This window comes from Gouania willdenowi, chromosome 22 (genome assembly GCF_900634775.1).
Source record: "Gouania willdenowi chromosome 22, fGouWil2.1, whole genome shotgun sequence".
In the NCBI taxonomy this organism is placed as follows: domain Eukaryota; kingdom Metazoa; phylum Chordata; class Actinopteri; order Blenniiformes; family Gobiesocidae; genus Gouania; species Gouania willdenowi.
In genome coordinates, this window is record NC_041065.1 from 31632824 (window position 1) to 31649509 (window position 16686).

Below are 16686 nucleotides of genomic sequence, written 5' to 3' on the forward strand. Positions count from 1 at the left end.
AAGGGGGTCTTGAACCAAAGGTTGAAAACCCGTGCTTTAACTGACCAACCGATAAAGCCAATAAAGATCAAAGAACATTTAATCTAACTTTAAGGCTTTTCCACAATAACAACCAAGACTAAGGCTCATTTTCTTTACCTACAATTTATTACTTGTTTTTGGGAAATAAAAAAAGACTAAAAATAAAAACTATAGAAATAAATCTATAAATAATGTTTTCATTCCATTTATTTACAAGATGAGATTATTTCATATGTATTATCACTCATTCATTCTACAATTATGATCTATAGTTGTTTTTTTCACAGAATTCTAGGCAAAATGTTATAGTTGGACAAATGGGGGGGATTCAGAAATAAAAGAAAGTGGGTCCCATAAAAGTTAGAGAAACACTGTCCTAAAGGACCGGAAGTGGCCCCCGGGCCTTGAGTTTGACACACGTGCTCCAAACATACAGAAGTAACCAGAAAAACACACTAAACAACCGCAAAAACACACACCAAATGTCTCCAAAAGACGTCTAAATGACAGAGAAACATGTTTGTTATCCTCTAAATGTAAATATCACGGTGTGTTTTTTCTTAAACCCAGGCCATGAAAAGCCTAATTATTCAATCATCCTCACGTTACCGACACGGATGAACTCACCACACTTTTGCTCATATTAGCTTTCACTGTGAATCCTTCCGCTTTACGCTCACAGTTCTTTGTCTTCTTTGGGTTTTCCATAAGAACCGAGACTTTACGCTTTAAAAAGAGCAGAAAACTTGTTTTTTTTAGACTTTAAATGAGCTCGTCGCGCTGGTTGTCTTCCTTCCTTTCTTCCGGTTTGTTAGCGCAGCTGTGCTCTGGTTGCCACGGAGACGCATCGGCGTCGTTACCATGGAAACCCCCAGTCAGCGCGCGAAGGAAAAATAATCATAAATTCTCAACCAAAGAGTGTTTGCACAAGTTATTTATGTGTTTTGTTATTTTAGTGAATTTTAATATGTGTCAGTGTTATTCTTATAATTCACAGGCAAAAGGTTAATTAATATAAAAGTCATAAAAAGTGTCAACTTTTAGTTTTATTTTTAAGTATAATTATAGCAGAAGAAGTTTCAGTCTGAAAAGTTATATATCATACAACATGTATTATAACCTCATTGCAATTGTTTCACAAAAAGGTTTGAATATTTTTTATTTAAAAAATAAAATAAAATAAAATAAATGACTAAATGTATTTAAAAGAAATTGAATCAGTGTCCATCCATCATCCATCCATCCATCCATCCATCCATCCACTGTAATCTCCTATAATTGGACATTAAGGTCCTGAAATATTTATAGTTATTGCTGTTAAGGTATTTATAAAATACTGTAACATCGCGCAATCACGACAGCGGAACCAACTACAAAACAGTGATGCGCGTTATTCTTGTAGCAACTTTTAACAATATGAAGAAATGTAACTTTTACAAAAATTGCTTGTCCAGACACTGCCAACTCTCCTCCAGGGAGAGGCAGAGCTCCTCCTGGGAATGTTTCAGGTTCTCACAGAATACCTGGAGAAGATGCTCCTCCCTGTTAGGAGGCAGACGTTCTCCTCCAACACATTCGGTTGCTCGTTTTTCTCCTGCTGAAGCTCGAGCGCCCGTTGCAGCACCTGCTCCATGTGCTCCATCTGCTCCATGTGCTCCACCTGCTCCATGTGCTCCATCTGCTCCATGTGCTCCACCTGCTCCATGTGCTCCACCTGCTCCATGTGCTCCACCTGCTCCATGTGCTCCATGTGCTCCATGTGCTCCATGTGCTCCACCTGCAGAAGCTCCTCCAGCTGTAGGCAATGTTCTTCCTGAACCTTTGTTTACTACTTTGTTCAAGACAACTTACACTTTACATTTGTGATATCTAATTTTTTTCATGATTTCATTGTGATTTCAATGATATTTTATGTGTTAAAAAATATAACAACTCCACTACATATACATGTTTTATGTCATTGTTTGAATTCCTCTGTAATACACACAAAAGCAGTTCAAAATATGTGCTTCAAAACAGAAAAATAATCACGACAAGTTACCTAAGGGACAAAATAATGGATAGTTTAGTTGCAGCTCTTGTTGATTCTAAGAGAAAAACTGTTTTTGCTGGCCATTGGGGCGGCCATCTTGAAAAATGGCCGCCCCATTGGATTTTCAAGTGGCCAATCGAGCAAATTTGTTTAGTATACATCACCATGGCAAATTTGGTGCTTGTATCACAATTTGCACAATTGTTCTCTAATCCGCCCACTATTAGAGTTCCAGCTACTGAATCATTCCAATTTAGGGATCTGGGACTTTTAATCTTCCTGTATCCTTCTTCCCTCTGGAGACTTTCTAAGGTGAACTTGTGCAACTGTTATTAATCTTCAGTGCACAGGCAATATCTTTAAAAGCCCCCATTTGTTTTTTATGGCTCCATTGAGAAAGGGGGGGTTTGTGGCAGACTGTAAACAGGCTATGCAGGGAAGGCGAGTTATGTCCCTGTCAGCATTCAACGCTGGACGCTCCTTCTCTCTGGAAGCCTTCGGAGGATTAAAAAGAGGAAGAGGAGAGTTCTCTGGAAGCAAAGTGAGCAAAGTGGAGCGTCAGCATGAATACAGTCAGACTGAGAAATGATGGTTGAACCAGAACCAGGGCAGCACTAACTCACCTCTGGAACTCACTCCATCCGCTGCTTGGATTGGGATTTGCAGAAATGTTGGGTTTTTTTTACCCGAGTAGATCATAACAAAAGAATGAAGTAGTCTTCTCCTTTTTTACATTTTTTTTTTTTATTGCAAGTCAAACAATACAAGTAAAAACACAAAACAACAAAAAACAAAGTATAGGATGAACGCAGTTATACAGTATACAGTCTATATAATACAGTATATATACTATATATACTGTATAGAACAAAAGGAGAATGGTGTGTGACGTGTTACGTGTGTAACGTGTGTGTGTGTGTGTGTGTGTGTGTGTGTGTGTGTGTGTGTGTGTGTGTGTGTGTGTGTGTGTGTGTGTGTGTGTGTGTGTGTGTGTATTTGTAACGTGTACCTGTGTGTGTGTGTGTGTGTGTGTGTGTGTGTGTAACTTGTGTGTATGTGTAACTTGTACCTGTGTGTAACGTGTGTAACTTGTGTGTATGTAGAAATGCTGCTAGCTAGCAGCTAAAAATAATAGCAGAGCTAACCGGAGCGCCGCTGTCAAGAATTTGACTGGTGGTCATGTTATCTCGTGACTGGTTTGCTCATATAAAATAGTGTTACACTTTTGTTGGTCACCATGTTAGCAGTAGTTTAAAAAAAAACAACGCACTAAAAAAAGAGATAAAACAATAAGAAATTGTGCATCCTGTCATGTCATAAAGCTATAGGTTACATTCTAGTTGTTTCTAGCTCTATGTGTTTCATATATAGGCCTAGACTTTAACTCATTCAGTGCTAGCCCTTTTAGAGCATTTTGACTGATTTTTAAAGACCCACAGAATATTTTGTACTAAGATTATAGACTCTACTTTCATCAGCAAAAATAATTTTGTTTCTAGCTTGTTTCGTTCTACTGTAATCAGCAGTTGAATAGAGGCCAATTTCACACAAATCACCAGTTTGTGACAAAAAGCTGAGAAAAACATTTTTCTTTTCTGAAAAAAGTGACTTTGAAGCAATTTATTTATTTTTTGCTATAGTGACACCTCAACATTAGTTTCCTTCTATAAAACTACAAAAATAACACTGAGACCAGACTTTTGATGGAAACATTATTATTATTTTACTATCCATGTCATAGTTGAATGGATTTCTTACTGTATTTTTGTGTTCCTCCAAGTCTCTCCCCCCGTCATTCTCCACACACGCAACTTCCTCCTCATTATGGACATGCCGAGTCTCACCGCTCGCCAAGTTTTTTTGATCGTTTTCTCTCTACATCTCAACACTCTCAATAGTTCACTTAAAATTCCACACATGCTCTGGTTGAGTGTGAACTGGTGAGAACTTCAGCATCAACTCTGTAGCGTCATTTTCTGTCTCTTAAACTCAAAGGGCCAGATTTGGTCCCCGGGCCATGAGTTTGACACGTGTGTCCTAATGCAACAAATGTCTTTTTCTTTTATTGTTGTTTGTTGTGTTTGTATTGATTTGCTCTGGTTCCATCAATCATCATATATAATAGTTCTCGCAGCGTTTTTCCGCCCATTAAATCCCTCTAAGTATTTCAAAGGCTTAACAGTGACAAGATTTACAGAGAATCTCATTTTTCACTGCTTTATGTGACTTTGTGTGATTTTCATTGTCATCATGTGTTGCTTGATGTTGGGGAGAAGAAAGAAAAAAAAGGTAGAGACACAGACTTTAGCACAGTTAGCTGCTATGAACCAATTACTATGAAAACACACACACACAGGCCCACTAAAGACAATCATTATAGGGACCACACGCACACACACACACACGTGTTACACAGACATAGACACACACACACACACACGTAACACAGACATAGACACACACACACACACATTACACAGACATAGAGACACACACACACACGTTACACAGACATAGAGACACACACACACACGCGTTACACAGACATAGACAAACACACACACACGTAACACAGACATAGACACACACACACACACATTACACAGACATAGAGACACACACACACACGTTACACAGACATAGAGACACACACACACACGTTACACAGACAGACACACACACACACACGTAACACAGACATAGACACACACGCACACACACATGCACACGTTACACAGACACCACTAAAGACATTCATTATAGGGGCCATACACACACACAAGTTACACATACACACAAATTACACACACAAGCACACGTTACTCACAGCTACAAGTTACACATACTCACAAATTACACACACACACACACGTTACACACTTCACACACAAATTACACACACACACAAGTTACACACAAGCTACACACAAGTTACACACACGTTACACACACAAGCACACATGTTACACACAGGTACAAGTTGCACATACACACAGGTTACACACAAGTTACACACGTCACGCACACACACACGTTACACACAGGTACAAGTTACACACACGCAAGTTACGCACACACACGTTACACACAGATACAAGTAACACATACATGCAACTTTGCAGAACAGCTCAATGTTGACAGGTAGTCATGGTAACTGCATAGAATCTACAGGAGTGACAGCACAAACGGCTTTTAAAAATGACTATCTTTAATAAAAAAAAACACACACCCTGTAAAAATTGACCAGCAGGTGTCCTCAGTGAGCAACGTTTGTAACTAAGGAGAGTAATAATAATAATAAATAATAAAATACAAATAGGCTTTCACTATATGTATGTAGCCTATATTACAGTGCTAAATATTATGCTCTGCACAGTTCATTTAGTTGACACACACACACACACACACACACACACACACACTAGAATGTATATGACAGCGATAAATGCTGCTGTGCAGAAACCCAACCAGGATTAAAGCCAGTGTTATTTTTCTACTGTTATAAATGTTTCATGATCATTAAATTAGACAGAAAGCTGCAGCATGAGATGTATCACTGTCTGTTATTAAACATTACAGCCACAAAGTTTAATAAAGTTATGTTGTAACACAAAGTTATGTTACAGCTAAACTTCCTGGCCAGGGGAAATGAGAATAAAGTAACAAAGGTCTGTAATAAATGGTAGAAAATAAAAGAGTTTATTCTCATTCATTTTAATGTTAAAACGTGTTGTTTTCCACAGTGTGTTATTCTCATAGTTGTTTGTCACATGTTGCTGCACTGACTGTGTTCTCAGCATAGGTCAAGTACAGGAGTGAGTGGCAGTTTTTCAAAATAAAATACCCAGCTCACTTAATAAAACCAAATGTATTTCTTTCTTCGTTCTTCTTTTTTTCCCCAATATTTAGAATTCATACAGGAAAGAACAAAGATTTGTGCGTGCGTGCGTGTGTGTTTGTGTGTGTGTTTATAGTTATTTTGTGTGCTTAATGGATTGTTTCATTTGTCTTTTTTGTGTTTTCATTTTCACTTGACCAAATGCTGAACTATATAGAAACATGAGATTTGTGCATTTTTTGTAATTTTTTGTATTTTTGTTGGTGTTTTGTGTGTTTTTGTAGATGTTTGGAGTATTTTGTTTGACATTTCATCCAATTGTGTTGGCCTTGTGTGCATGTTTGTGTTTTGTGTGTTTTTAATTAATAATTTTGTGAGTTTAATAGGAGAGAGAGATAGTACCTACTTCTCCTCAAACTTTTGACAGGTGTGACATCACACCCTTTGTCCCGCCCCTAACCGGAAGTCCCGCCTTATAGCACCCGCCCATAATGAAAAAAAAAAAAAGATTTCATCCATCCCGCCAAATTACACGTGTTGGTGTGTGTGTGATATTACTATGAGACAGCTGCTCAATAGTAATATGACCTTGTCTGACCTCAAAAAATGCAGAGAAGAGTGCTTTCAACATACGGACTCTGAACTTTAGGCTCGTCACACACACACACGCACACACACACAGGCTTCACCATGTCTACAGGTATCATTAGTGAAACTGTTGTTACAATTCTACAAGAATCAAAACGTATTGCCGGTCACCATGAAAAGTCTTTGGTGTTTTTGAAAAGAATTCAGACATCTCCTCCATTTCCTTTGCACCAAGAGTGGTCTCTTGAAAGTTATGGTGGACGTGGGAGCTGGGGGTATTTTTTCAATTATGAGACGGGTGAACTCTGTCTTTATCAGAAGAATGTTTGTGAAACCCCGCAAATGTCTGCTTTAATGTCTGTATTAATACACCCCAGTCAAATGACTGGGGTGTATTAAAACTAGCTAACCCTAGAAACATCAAAAATAACGAAGAAGAAGAAGAAGAAGATGCGACTGATACTGCAAAAAAGCAAAAGCTGAGTCCTTTTCCCACAACCACCAATTTATGTGAGCTAAAAGAACCACTTGTGAGTATTTGGTTGACAAAAATATCAGATGGTCTCACTACATGATTAGCCACTACATGACTTTAAAAGACCTGGCTAATCATGTAGTGAGATGGTCTCACTACATGATTAGCCAGGTCTTTTAAAATTTCTTTAAAGCATTCAGACAAACCAGATTGGCACAAAAATACTGTGTCGCGGATCATCGCCCTCTAAAGTACTGGAGCGGGGTGGGATCTTGTTATTTCCAACAAGTTTAAAATGATACATAAGGATGAAAAGCATTTAAAAGTTTAATAACATTGATTATGGCATTAGAAGTCTCTAACAACTTTAACCCACCTTCATTGAAAGCTGAATGCATGCACACTCCCGGCTGCCGCTGGATGCTGGTTTTGTCGGGGAGGGGGGAGCAGATTGGAACAACAACTGCTCAATCCACTGCTTTATATCCAGAGTGCAGTGTTTGCTTGTTCACTGTTCCAGTCGGCTTGTTTTCTCGGTGCATCACTACAAACAACAGACTGATGAGTCTACAAAGCACCCGCGGTGTCCGCCATGTTGTAAACAACTTTGGGGTTCGTGGGGGCCGGTTCACTTCAGCCAGGGATGTAGAAGTAGATCCTCTAAGGTTGCACGGTGCTTTGGGTCCAAGGCCAGACACTTGCTCAAGAAGTCATTGCATTCCTTTGATACATTTTTCAGCACTTTTTTGCCTTTTTTCACGTACGCCAATGTATCGAAACTGGCCCTGGCACAGATAATATACATCATGGCTCCAATTTGCCATACCGTCGTAGGCTCGGCCTTGTAAGTTTCCCCATGAAAAAATTCTGGTGGTGCATATGCTGGAGTTCCATAGAACTTCTTGAAGGGCTCGTGTTGTACGAAATCCCCACAACCAAAATCGATGACTCTGATCTCAGGAGTTCCTTTGCTGCTTTTTACCAGGATGTTATTCAACTTCAAGTCCCGGTGGAAGACGCCATTTTTGCGCATTCGCAATGTGATATTGACTATCTGTTTGAAGATGACCTTGGCCAGGCCCTCTGGTATACGTTTTACTTTAGTATAGTAATCGTACCCATCCACTGTGTCCGTCAGTCGTTCCATGACGATTATCACCTCAGACTCCAGGTCAAAGATGTCCATGAGGCCAATCACGGCAGGGTTTTCAAAGCTGCCGTCGCAGAGATGACCGGCCGCCTGCTCCATGAGGACCACCTCCAAGATCTCATTGTAAACATTACCATGACAGTTCACTCGCACAAACTGCCCTTCCTTCTTGGGGATGTGTTTTATGGTCACAGGTGTAAAATTGGACCAACAATCTCCAGCATAAACCTGTGAAAATCCACCTTTACCGAGCATTTCCTCTTCATGGTACTTGCTTGTAAACTCCTTCCTGCTGCTCAGAACAGTTGAATTGCGGTAGAATGTTGTTTTTATGGCATCAGGGTGATGACAAGAATATTCCTGCACTCCCAAGGAAAGAGTCATTTGAGTGTGTTAAAGATACATTTGAGTGTGAACCGGTGGAAGATGAAGAAAAAGAAGGTATAGATGGTCAGGTCCGAGTCTTTGGCTTTACGATGATCCGACTACAACTAAACCCTGATGGGTCTGAAGATATGATTGGCATGTCTGGAAACGAGATCACGTCCTGACTGATTATTTATTAGTAATATGACCGTGTCTGGCCTAAAAAAAATGCAGAGAAGAGTGTTTTAAACATACGATGTCTGAACGCACCTATAAGCTTGCAGCAGCTGTCATGGTATTGTGACCTTGTCTGGCCTCAAAAATGAACTTTAAACTCGTCACACACACACACACACACACACACACACTAGCTGCACATTAACGTAAGCATTTTATGGTTGTGAAGGCTGTGAGTGTAGGTGTGTGTATGTGTGCAATCCTTTGTAGAATCATCCTATTGAATTTAATTCGATGTGAATAACTGGTTTTAGTTTTTTTTTGTTAAACCTTTCAAACTAAATGGGCGGGTGCTATAAGGCGGGACTTCTGTTTAGGGAAGCGGGACTTCCGGTTAGGGGCGGGACAAAGGGTGTGACATCACACCTGTCAAAAGTTTGACAAGAAGTAGGTACTATCTCTCTCTAATAGGTTGTCTTGTCTGGCTTTTTTTGTGTTTTACAAGTAATTTTCACTGATTTCATTAAAAATTTGACCAAATGTTGAATTATCATATCATAGAAACATGAGATTTGTGTGTTTTTGTGGTCCTTTTTTACATTGTTGTAGCTGTATTTCTTTGGGCATTTTGTCCAATTTTATTGGAAATTCTGTGTGTGTTTGGAGTCATATGTCATTATTGTTTTATGTGTTTCTATAGTCATTTTGTGTGTTTAATAGATTGGTTAGTGTGCCTTTTTTGTCATTTTGTGCATTTTTGTCATATTTTTTGTGTTTCTGTTCTTATTTTGAGTACTTCTGTTGACATTTTGTGCATTTTGTGCATAATTCAATTTATAATTGTTCCATCAAAAGTTGTCACCCTGTCATTAGGGTCTTAAAAACATCACATTGTTCTCATAGATTAACCCTCTAAAAATGTGGGGAAAATGTGCTTTTATATATAAAACAAGAAAAGCCCAAGTTATGGCAAAGCATAATCCTCTCATGCTCAGGTCCCCCCCCCCCCCCCCTTTATGTTCACATGGAGCGGATGAGGAGGAGGAGCCCAGCTTACTGGAGGTGCTGTGGGATTACTGGTGTCACAGTTCACACATTCAAGTTCATGTGACATTGACCTGTGGGTGACAGTAAAGCTCCATTCTCAGGAGAGAAGGTGTTTCAAAGGCTGCTGAAAGCCCCCGTGTTGGCGGGGGGGGGGGTTATTCTGTGACTGTGAGTCAGATAACGTTCAATGGATTCCCTCCAAACTCCATATTTTACAGTAATATATTATGTTCAAGATTAGTAGGCATTGATATTTTGTCACAGCAGCCCTTAATAATACCCCAATAATAACAAATATACAGAATGACTTCATAATGCCAACAAAATAGGACAAAATGCCAAACAAATACACCAAACAAGAGTGTAAAAACACACCACTGTCCTGTTTCTGTGATATTTCAGCGTTTGTTCAGGTGAAACTGGTGAAGATAGAAAGAAGAAGCTGAGTTAATACCTGCTCTCTCTCTCGCTCTCTGTGGCCATCTTCAAAGCATTCACCTTGAATTATGCTGACTATAGAAGACAAAAATGGAATGACACCACTATTTTACCCTAAATGTCTTGGATCATATTAAACTGCCATCAGAATTCATAGAGACATGGTAGAAATATCATTTTCAAAGGTTTCAGAAGGAGATTATTAAAAGAAAATGAAAAGAATGACAATTAAACAGGTTGAATTGATCCACAACGTGTTGGTCAACACCAGATTGATCAACTTTTATCACAGCGAGGCCAGGAACATGTGATTGTTTGATCTGAGGGGAACAATATTGATGTCAGCATTTTGAAAAATGACCAATCTGAGCATTAATACAGGAAACAACAAGGGTTTTGTTGTCATTTTGTGTATTTCTGGAGTCATTTTTGTATATTTTTGTCAGCAATCTGTGATAATTCTTTATATTTTGTGTATTTTGTAGTGAATATTGTGTGTTTTTGCTATCATATTTTGTATTTTTTTTTTGTCATTTGTCGTTTTTTGAGTAAATTTCCATATTTTGTAATCATTTTGTGTCGTTTTGTGTGTGTTTGAAGTTGTTTTTGTCCGATTTTTTTTTTTTTTTCTTTTATCATTTTTTGTATTTTTGTGAAACTTTGTATGGTTTTGGAGTCATTTTTGTCTATTTTGGTCAAATTTTGTATTTTTATATTATTTTGTGTCTTTTCTGAGTCCTTTTTGTAATATTTTGGAGTATTTTTTGTATTTATGTGTAGTTTTTTTGTGTTTTTCAAGTCCATTTGTTTTTCTGAGATGGACTGGCGCCCGGTCCAGGGTGTACCCGCCCAGCGCCCAATGAGCGCCTGAGATTGGCACTGGCAGACCCCCGCGACCCTGAACAGGAATTAGTGGGTCTGAAAATGAATGAATGAAAAAAAAAAATCCATTTGTTTTTGTTTTGGGTTTATGAATTCATTTTTGTGTGTTTTTGTGATAATTCTTTATATTTTGTGCGTTTTGTAGTCATTGTGAGTTTTTGCTATCATACTTTGTATTTTGTGTACTTTTTTGTGTGTTATTTTGTTTGTTTTTTGGGTAAATTTGTGTCGTTTTGTGTGTGTTTGGAGTAATTTTTGTTTGTTTTTGCTGAATTTTTTTCATATTTTTGTGAAACTTTGGAAGGTTTTGGAGTCATTTTTATTCGGTATTATCTTTTGTATTTTTGTATTATTTTGTGTGTGTTTGGAGTAAAAAAAAATGTTCTGTGTAGTTTTTTTGTGTTTTTGAAGAGCATTTTGTCATTGTTTTGGGTTTATAAAGTCATGTTTGTGCGTTTTTGTGATAAATCTCTTTATTTTGGAGACATTATTGTGATCATGTTTAGTATTTTTGTGTCATTTTGTTAGTTTTTATGAGCACATTTGCATAATTTGTAATTATTTTGTGCCGTTTTGTGTATTTGGAGTCATTTTTGTCAGTTTTAGTTATTTGTGTGTGTTTTGCATCAGTTTTGTTCGTTTTTGTTATTTTTTTGGATTTATACGTTATTTTGTGTCTTTTCAGAGACATTTTTTGTATTTTTCTATCATTTTGTGTGTGTTTGGAGTCATTTTTGTGTCACTTTCTGTTATTGGAGTGATTCTTGGCCACATGTGGCCCCTGGGGGCTGCCAGTTGTTCATGTCTGGTCTGTCGTCAGAAGCTATTCTTACTGGTGTATGTGTGACGTGTGAAACTAAAACTGTTGATGAGTAAATTACATTTTTTTCCCCCTGACTCATCCACACTCACTGTTAGTCAAAGTGTACCGTGCATAGGATTATTGTCAGCATCTGTTTACACATTTTTATTCAAAACAATTAAGATGTGTTTTCATCAAGGACACAAACAGAACAGCCCTGCAGCGACAGACTGTGGAATGCACAACCAATGCTATTTACTTAGATTTCAGGAGAAGAAACTAAATAAACAGTCTTTCTCTCATTCACGCGGCTCATGTAGATGAAAAATCCAAACAGAGAAAGACAAGCATTCACAATGCCCCCATATTTCACTTTAGATTCTCTAACGTGAAGAAGATCTCAGGAACGCCATCAAACAGGCAGATGGCAGCTGTGAAAGAGCTTTTCTTATTTTCTCCTCGTGAATAGAAAAGTCACATTTCTCTGTTGTACCTTCCACACTTTGTATTCAGATTAGGCCTTGGAAACAGATGGAATTTAACTTTAAATATTATTTGAGTATTAAAGTGACTGAGGGTTACCAGGACCAGTTCAGATTATTAATATTTCTATAAAAGGGTCAGAGGCTAAAATGTGTACTTTACTCACTGGAAATGGATCTTTCAGCCATTAACATTATTCTATAGAAGAATAACTGCTGTAATATTTGCTGTAGCACATCTTTGATCTACTGTACTAAAGTCAAACAGCTTTATTTCACAAACCTAATGATCCGTCACTGAACACTGATTCATATTTATATAAAAAACTTTAAGGCAGGGACGGACAACAAAAAAGGTCATTATCTAATTTAAGAGACATAATATCAGAAAAAGTTTGTTTTTAGTGTTGTTTTGTGTAATTTTGTATACTTTTATCTCCTTTTGTGTACTTTTTTGACGTCATTTTGTGAATTTTTGTTGTCACTTTGTATATGTTGCGAGTGATTTAGTGTATTCTGGGTTTGTTTTGTGTGTTTTTGGAGTTATTTTGTGTATTTTTGGTGTTGTTTTGTATGTAATGAGTCATTTTGGGGTTTGTTTTGAGTACTTTTTTTGGTCCGTTAAAAAAGGTTTGTAGTTTTGTGTATTAAAGTAATTTTGTTCTGGTTTTGTTTATTTTTCTGTTATTTTTGTGTGTATTTGTAGTAATCATATGTGTTTTTTGTCATCATGTGTGTATTTTTGTTGTTCTTTTGTGCATTTTTTTGTGTGTCTTTTTGGGGTAATTTCATTCATTTTTCATGCAAAATTCAACTGCATGTTGTGCATATCTGCTTTGAGGTTTAAGTTTGTTACTTTTTTAAGCTTACACTCATACATGACTTTCTCAAGTTTTCTTTTTTCTAATCATTTAAAACCATGTTATTAGAAAAAGCTCTTCAGCCTTTTTTAAAATAAAGAAATAAATGAATAAAACAAACACATACAGGGGAAGTCAACCTAAAAGCTTAAAATGACATTCTGAGTAGAGACTGAAAAAATGTCTAATTTATGAAAAGAAACTGACACCAAAAGCGTGTGTGTGTGTTTTTGTGTGTGTGTGTAATGAAATGACGTGTGTGGCCTCTCAGTGAATGTTCTTTTCAGACCTGCTTTAAAAACGCTTTTGAAAAATAAATGACAGCATATGTGAAAGGCTGTGCAGATGCACTTAACTGCTGTGTGTGATGGGAGAGGTGTCGGAGAGGTGGGATGACAAGGAGCCACTGGAGGTGAGGTGAAGGGAAGGGACGGTGCCACCGTGGGAAGGAGAAGAATGATAAAAGTACAGGGAGAGTTTGTTTCTGTTTATTGTGTGTTTTGGGGTCATTTTTGTTGGTTCGTGTCGTAATTTTTGTCATTTTGTGTGTTTTAGAGTAAATGTGTGGATTTTGTAATCATTTCTGTGTGTTTGGAGTCATTTCTATTATTTTTGTTATCATCTTTAATATTTTTATGTTATTTTGTTTGATTTTTGGAGTCATATTTTTGTCATTCTGTGTCATTTTGTCTGTTTCTGGGGTCATTTTTTATTTTTATTTTATTTTTCATTTTGTGTGTGTTTAAAGCAAATTTCTTTAATTTTTGTGCCATTTTGTAGTGTTAATGGAGTCATTTTGTGTGTTTTTGTTATCTTTAATATTTTTATGTTATTTTGTGTGTTTTTAGAGTCATTATTGTGTCATTCTGTCTGTTTCTAGAGTCATTTTTGTAGTATTGTGTCATTTTGTGTTATTGGAGTCATTCCTGGCCACGTGGGCCACGGAGCGACTGAAAAGGACAGGAAGAGACCACCGTGATAAAAGGACTGCTTCTGACGACAGCCACAGAGCGAGTGAAAGGAAGTTTGATGTGAGGGGGGCTCATGTCTGTTTGTTTCTCTTCTCGCACTTGTGAAGGTGTTTTGGTGCCAAAACAAAGTGAGAATAAAAATCCACAATGTGCTGAGGAAAGTGAAGCATGTTCCAACATGTCACATCACAAAAAAGTGTCACAACCTAAAGCTACTGGAGAGGACTCATTTTTTTTTTTATTATTAGATTAGGACAGTAAAGGCCTCACAGATAAATAACTCAAAAAAGATGTAAAAAGTTGAAATTGCCAGCAATATATGATATATCTATCACATATCGTTACCGATGCCAATCAATATCACATTTTATGATCAAAATCAGCCCATAATATCTGTGAAAAGATGTTATTTGGTTATCGAAGAAACAATATTATTCCCCAACTCTTGTGTTTTTTTTGTATTTGCCCACAAAGAGCCAAAGTGACTTCCCAACACATTTTCGTTGTTTTCACTCAAAATCACGTTAAAATAATGGTGGATGTTTATTTTGGGTTTACACGAAAAGATCAGAATGTGACCAAAATCAAATCTCTGGTGGAGTGAGGTGATATATCAGTGGGAGGGAATATCAGTGTTTACAGTGGAGATCAAAACAAAGCGAATGACCTTTGATTCATTGACCTATGAGGCCTACACTACATCTTTAGCTGATAAACAAGTTCTGATGAACGTCTCGGCGCTGAATAGCACGTTCCCCTTTCTCGAGAATTCAGAGTAAAACAAATAAAATTGTGTGACGTAAATTCGTAATCTACGTTGAATTGCCTTTGAAACGATATATCACAACTATGTTCCGATAAATTTATAAATTACCATAAAAGGTATCACCAACCATCGTAATATTTGACTCGTAAATAAATGAGAAAACGACTTTTGTCGTTTTTTTCTTTTCGGGCGCCCAAATCAAAAATCCGGCTCTGAGCGTCAATGCGTACACATCCGTAGATTATAGCTACCAATCCGTTCTCGTATAACAGTGGAGTAGTGATTTTAACTAGTGCACACAACAAGAAGTCCGGTAGCTCGGCCTAAAAACGTATCGTCTCCAGCAGCTTTAAGGAAAATAGCCAATATGAGGTTGAAACAAGTACAGATGTTCAAGAGGGCCACAAGGAAAAAATAAACCCAGCTTTCATCAAAACGCACAGTAATTTCCAGCTGATTGCGATGTTGCGACTTTCCACTTCAGCTGTGCACAGCGGCCACCCACACATAAGCAAAAGGTCTCCAACCCAAAGCAGGTTATTAGTCCATGAATAGAGGTGATTGCAGAGCTGTTTCAGGTGAATCATCTGCTTTTTCTTTTACAGCTCTTAAAAGGTACGAGGGTAACTATAGCACAGTTACCGTGGCGACGGTGATGGGAAAGGGCAGAGGAATCAGCTGCAGGTTCATGTGAAAGTTCTTATTGCTTCACAGTGGACACAACACAAAAGCCTCTTGGGACACATTTTTAGTCCTTTCTGTACTTTTTTAGAAGTGAACCAACTCTAGGTTGAACATATTTTGGACACTTGGGTCGACATCGGCATACTCAAAAAGTACTCGAGGTTTTCTTGAATCTACATCGTTAAGGCAAAACACAATATAGTAGATAAATAAGTTGCTATTGTCCATAAGGTTTAGAAATGAATTTCTCTCTTAATAACAAAGACTTTAAATCAATCTGAAATCAGTGGTCAATCACATTTATTAGGCATTAGAACAGTATGTACTTGAAAAATCTCATATAAACCTTCTTAAAATCTCTCATTATTCAAAACAATAAGAAGCATAAGAAAAAAAACTGACTCAAGGCTAACAGAACATTAAATAATCATTATAATAATATAATATAGACTTGAATAAATGACTGAAGTTTCTCTGAGCCTCCATAAAAGGTTTTATCATCCAGGAGGAATTTTTCTGCTGACACTTAAATTAAATCCTTTCAGCATTTCTCTTCTGTCTGCCGCATGTCTGACCATTTCATCAAAACAAATCATGTGTGAGTAAAGTTACCATCATTACATGTATAAAGCAACTCCTTAGCTTTCAGAAACTGCTGGAATTTCTCCAATAAAGCAAATATTAGCAGAGTTACGTTTTTTTTAATTAATGTGTTCCACAAGATGCGTTCAAGGTCCCTGGAGAACCCAGACATTTTCATCTATTTATAAAATCCGACTGGACTGAACAGACAAGACGTAAAAAGAGGACGTGTTGGGGTAAATCCAGACGTATGGTGACCCTAAACAACTTTCTGCTGCCGCATGTTTCTAGATGTCATGACAGAGGGGGCGCGAGGGGAAGATGGGGGTGCGCTAGAATGGTTTTGCTTAAAGCTGCAATGGGGAGTTTCTGAGTGGACGTCTCGATGTCCCGCCCTCAATAGCTTCACTTCCTCTGCAATCTATCAGAAGCCACGCCTCTACTTTTCTGCACACGCATCGTGGAACATAACAAGGTCACATTGATATATGTCTATGGGTCAGGTAAGAGCATAGACATATTTAC

General features: G+C 37.6%; 2 protein-coding genes across 3 annotated transcripts in view; both read right to left on the reverse strand.

The window, feature by feature from the left end:
- pacrg (PARK2 co-regulated) overlaps window positions 1–837 on the reverse strand; it is a 202344-nt gene extending 201507 nt beyond the window's left edge. For both annotated transcript variants that reach the window (XM_028437158.1, XM_028437157.1), the window contains exon 1: window positions 649–837. In XM_028437158.1, the coding sequence (XP_028292959.1) occupies window positions 649–729 (81 nt within the window). In that variant the 5' untranslated portion in view covers window positions 730–837. The remainder of the gene's footprint in view (window positions 1–648) is intronic.
- Window positions 838–7582: 6745 nt separating this feature from the next.
- Window positions 7583–8359, reverse strand: LOC114455892 (serine/threonine-protein kinase pim-1-like). The gene has a single exon (XM_028437190.1). The coding sequence runs from the start codon at window positions 8357–8359 to the stop codon at window positions 7583–7585; it is 777 nt and encodes a 258-aa protein (XP_028292991.1).
- Window positions 8360–16686: the final 8327 nt, after the last annotated feature.

Excerpts from the sequence above, each read along its gene's own strand:
- LOC114455892 (XM_028437190.1), bottom strand. The coding sequence starts at position 8,359 with ATGCTCGGTAAAGGTGGATTTTCACAGGTTTATGCTGGAGATTGTTGG.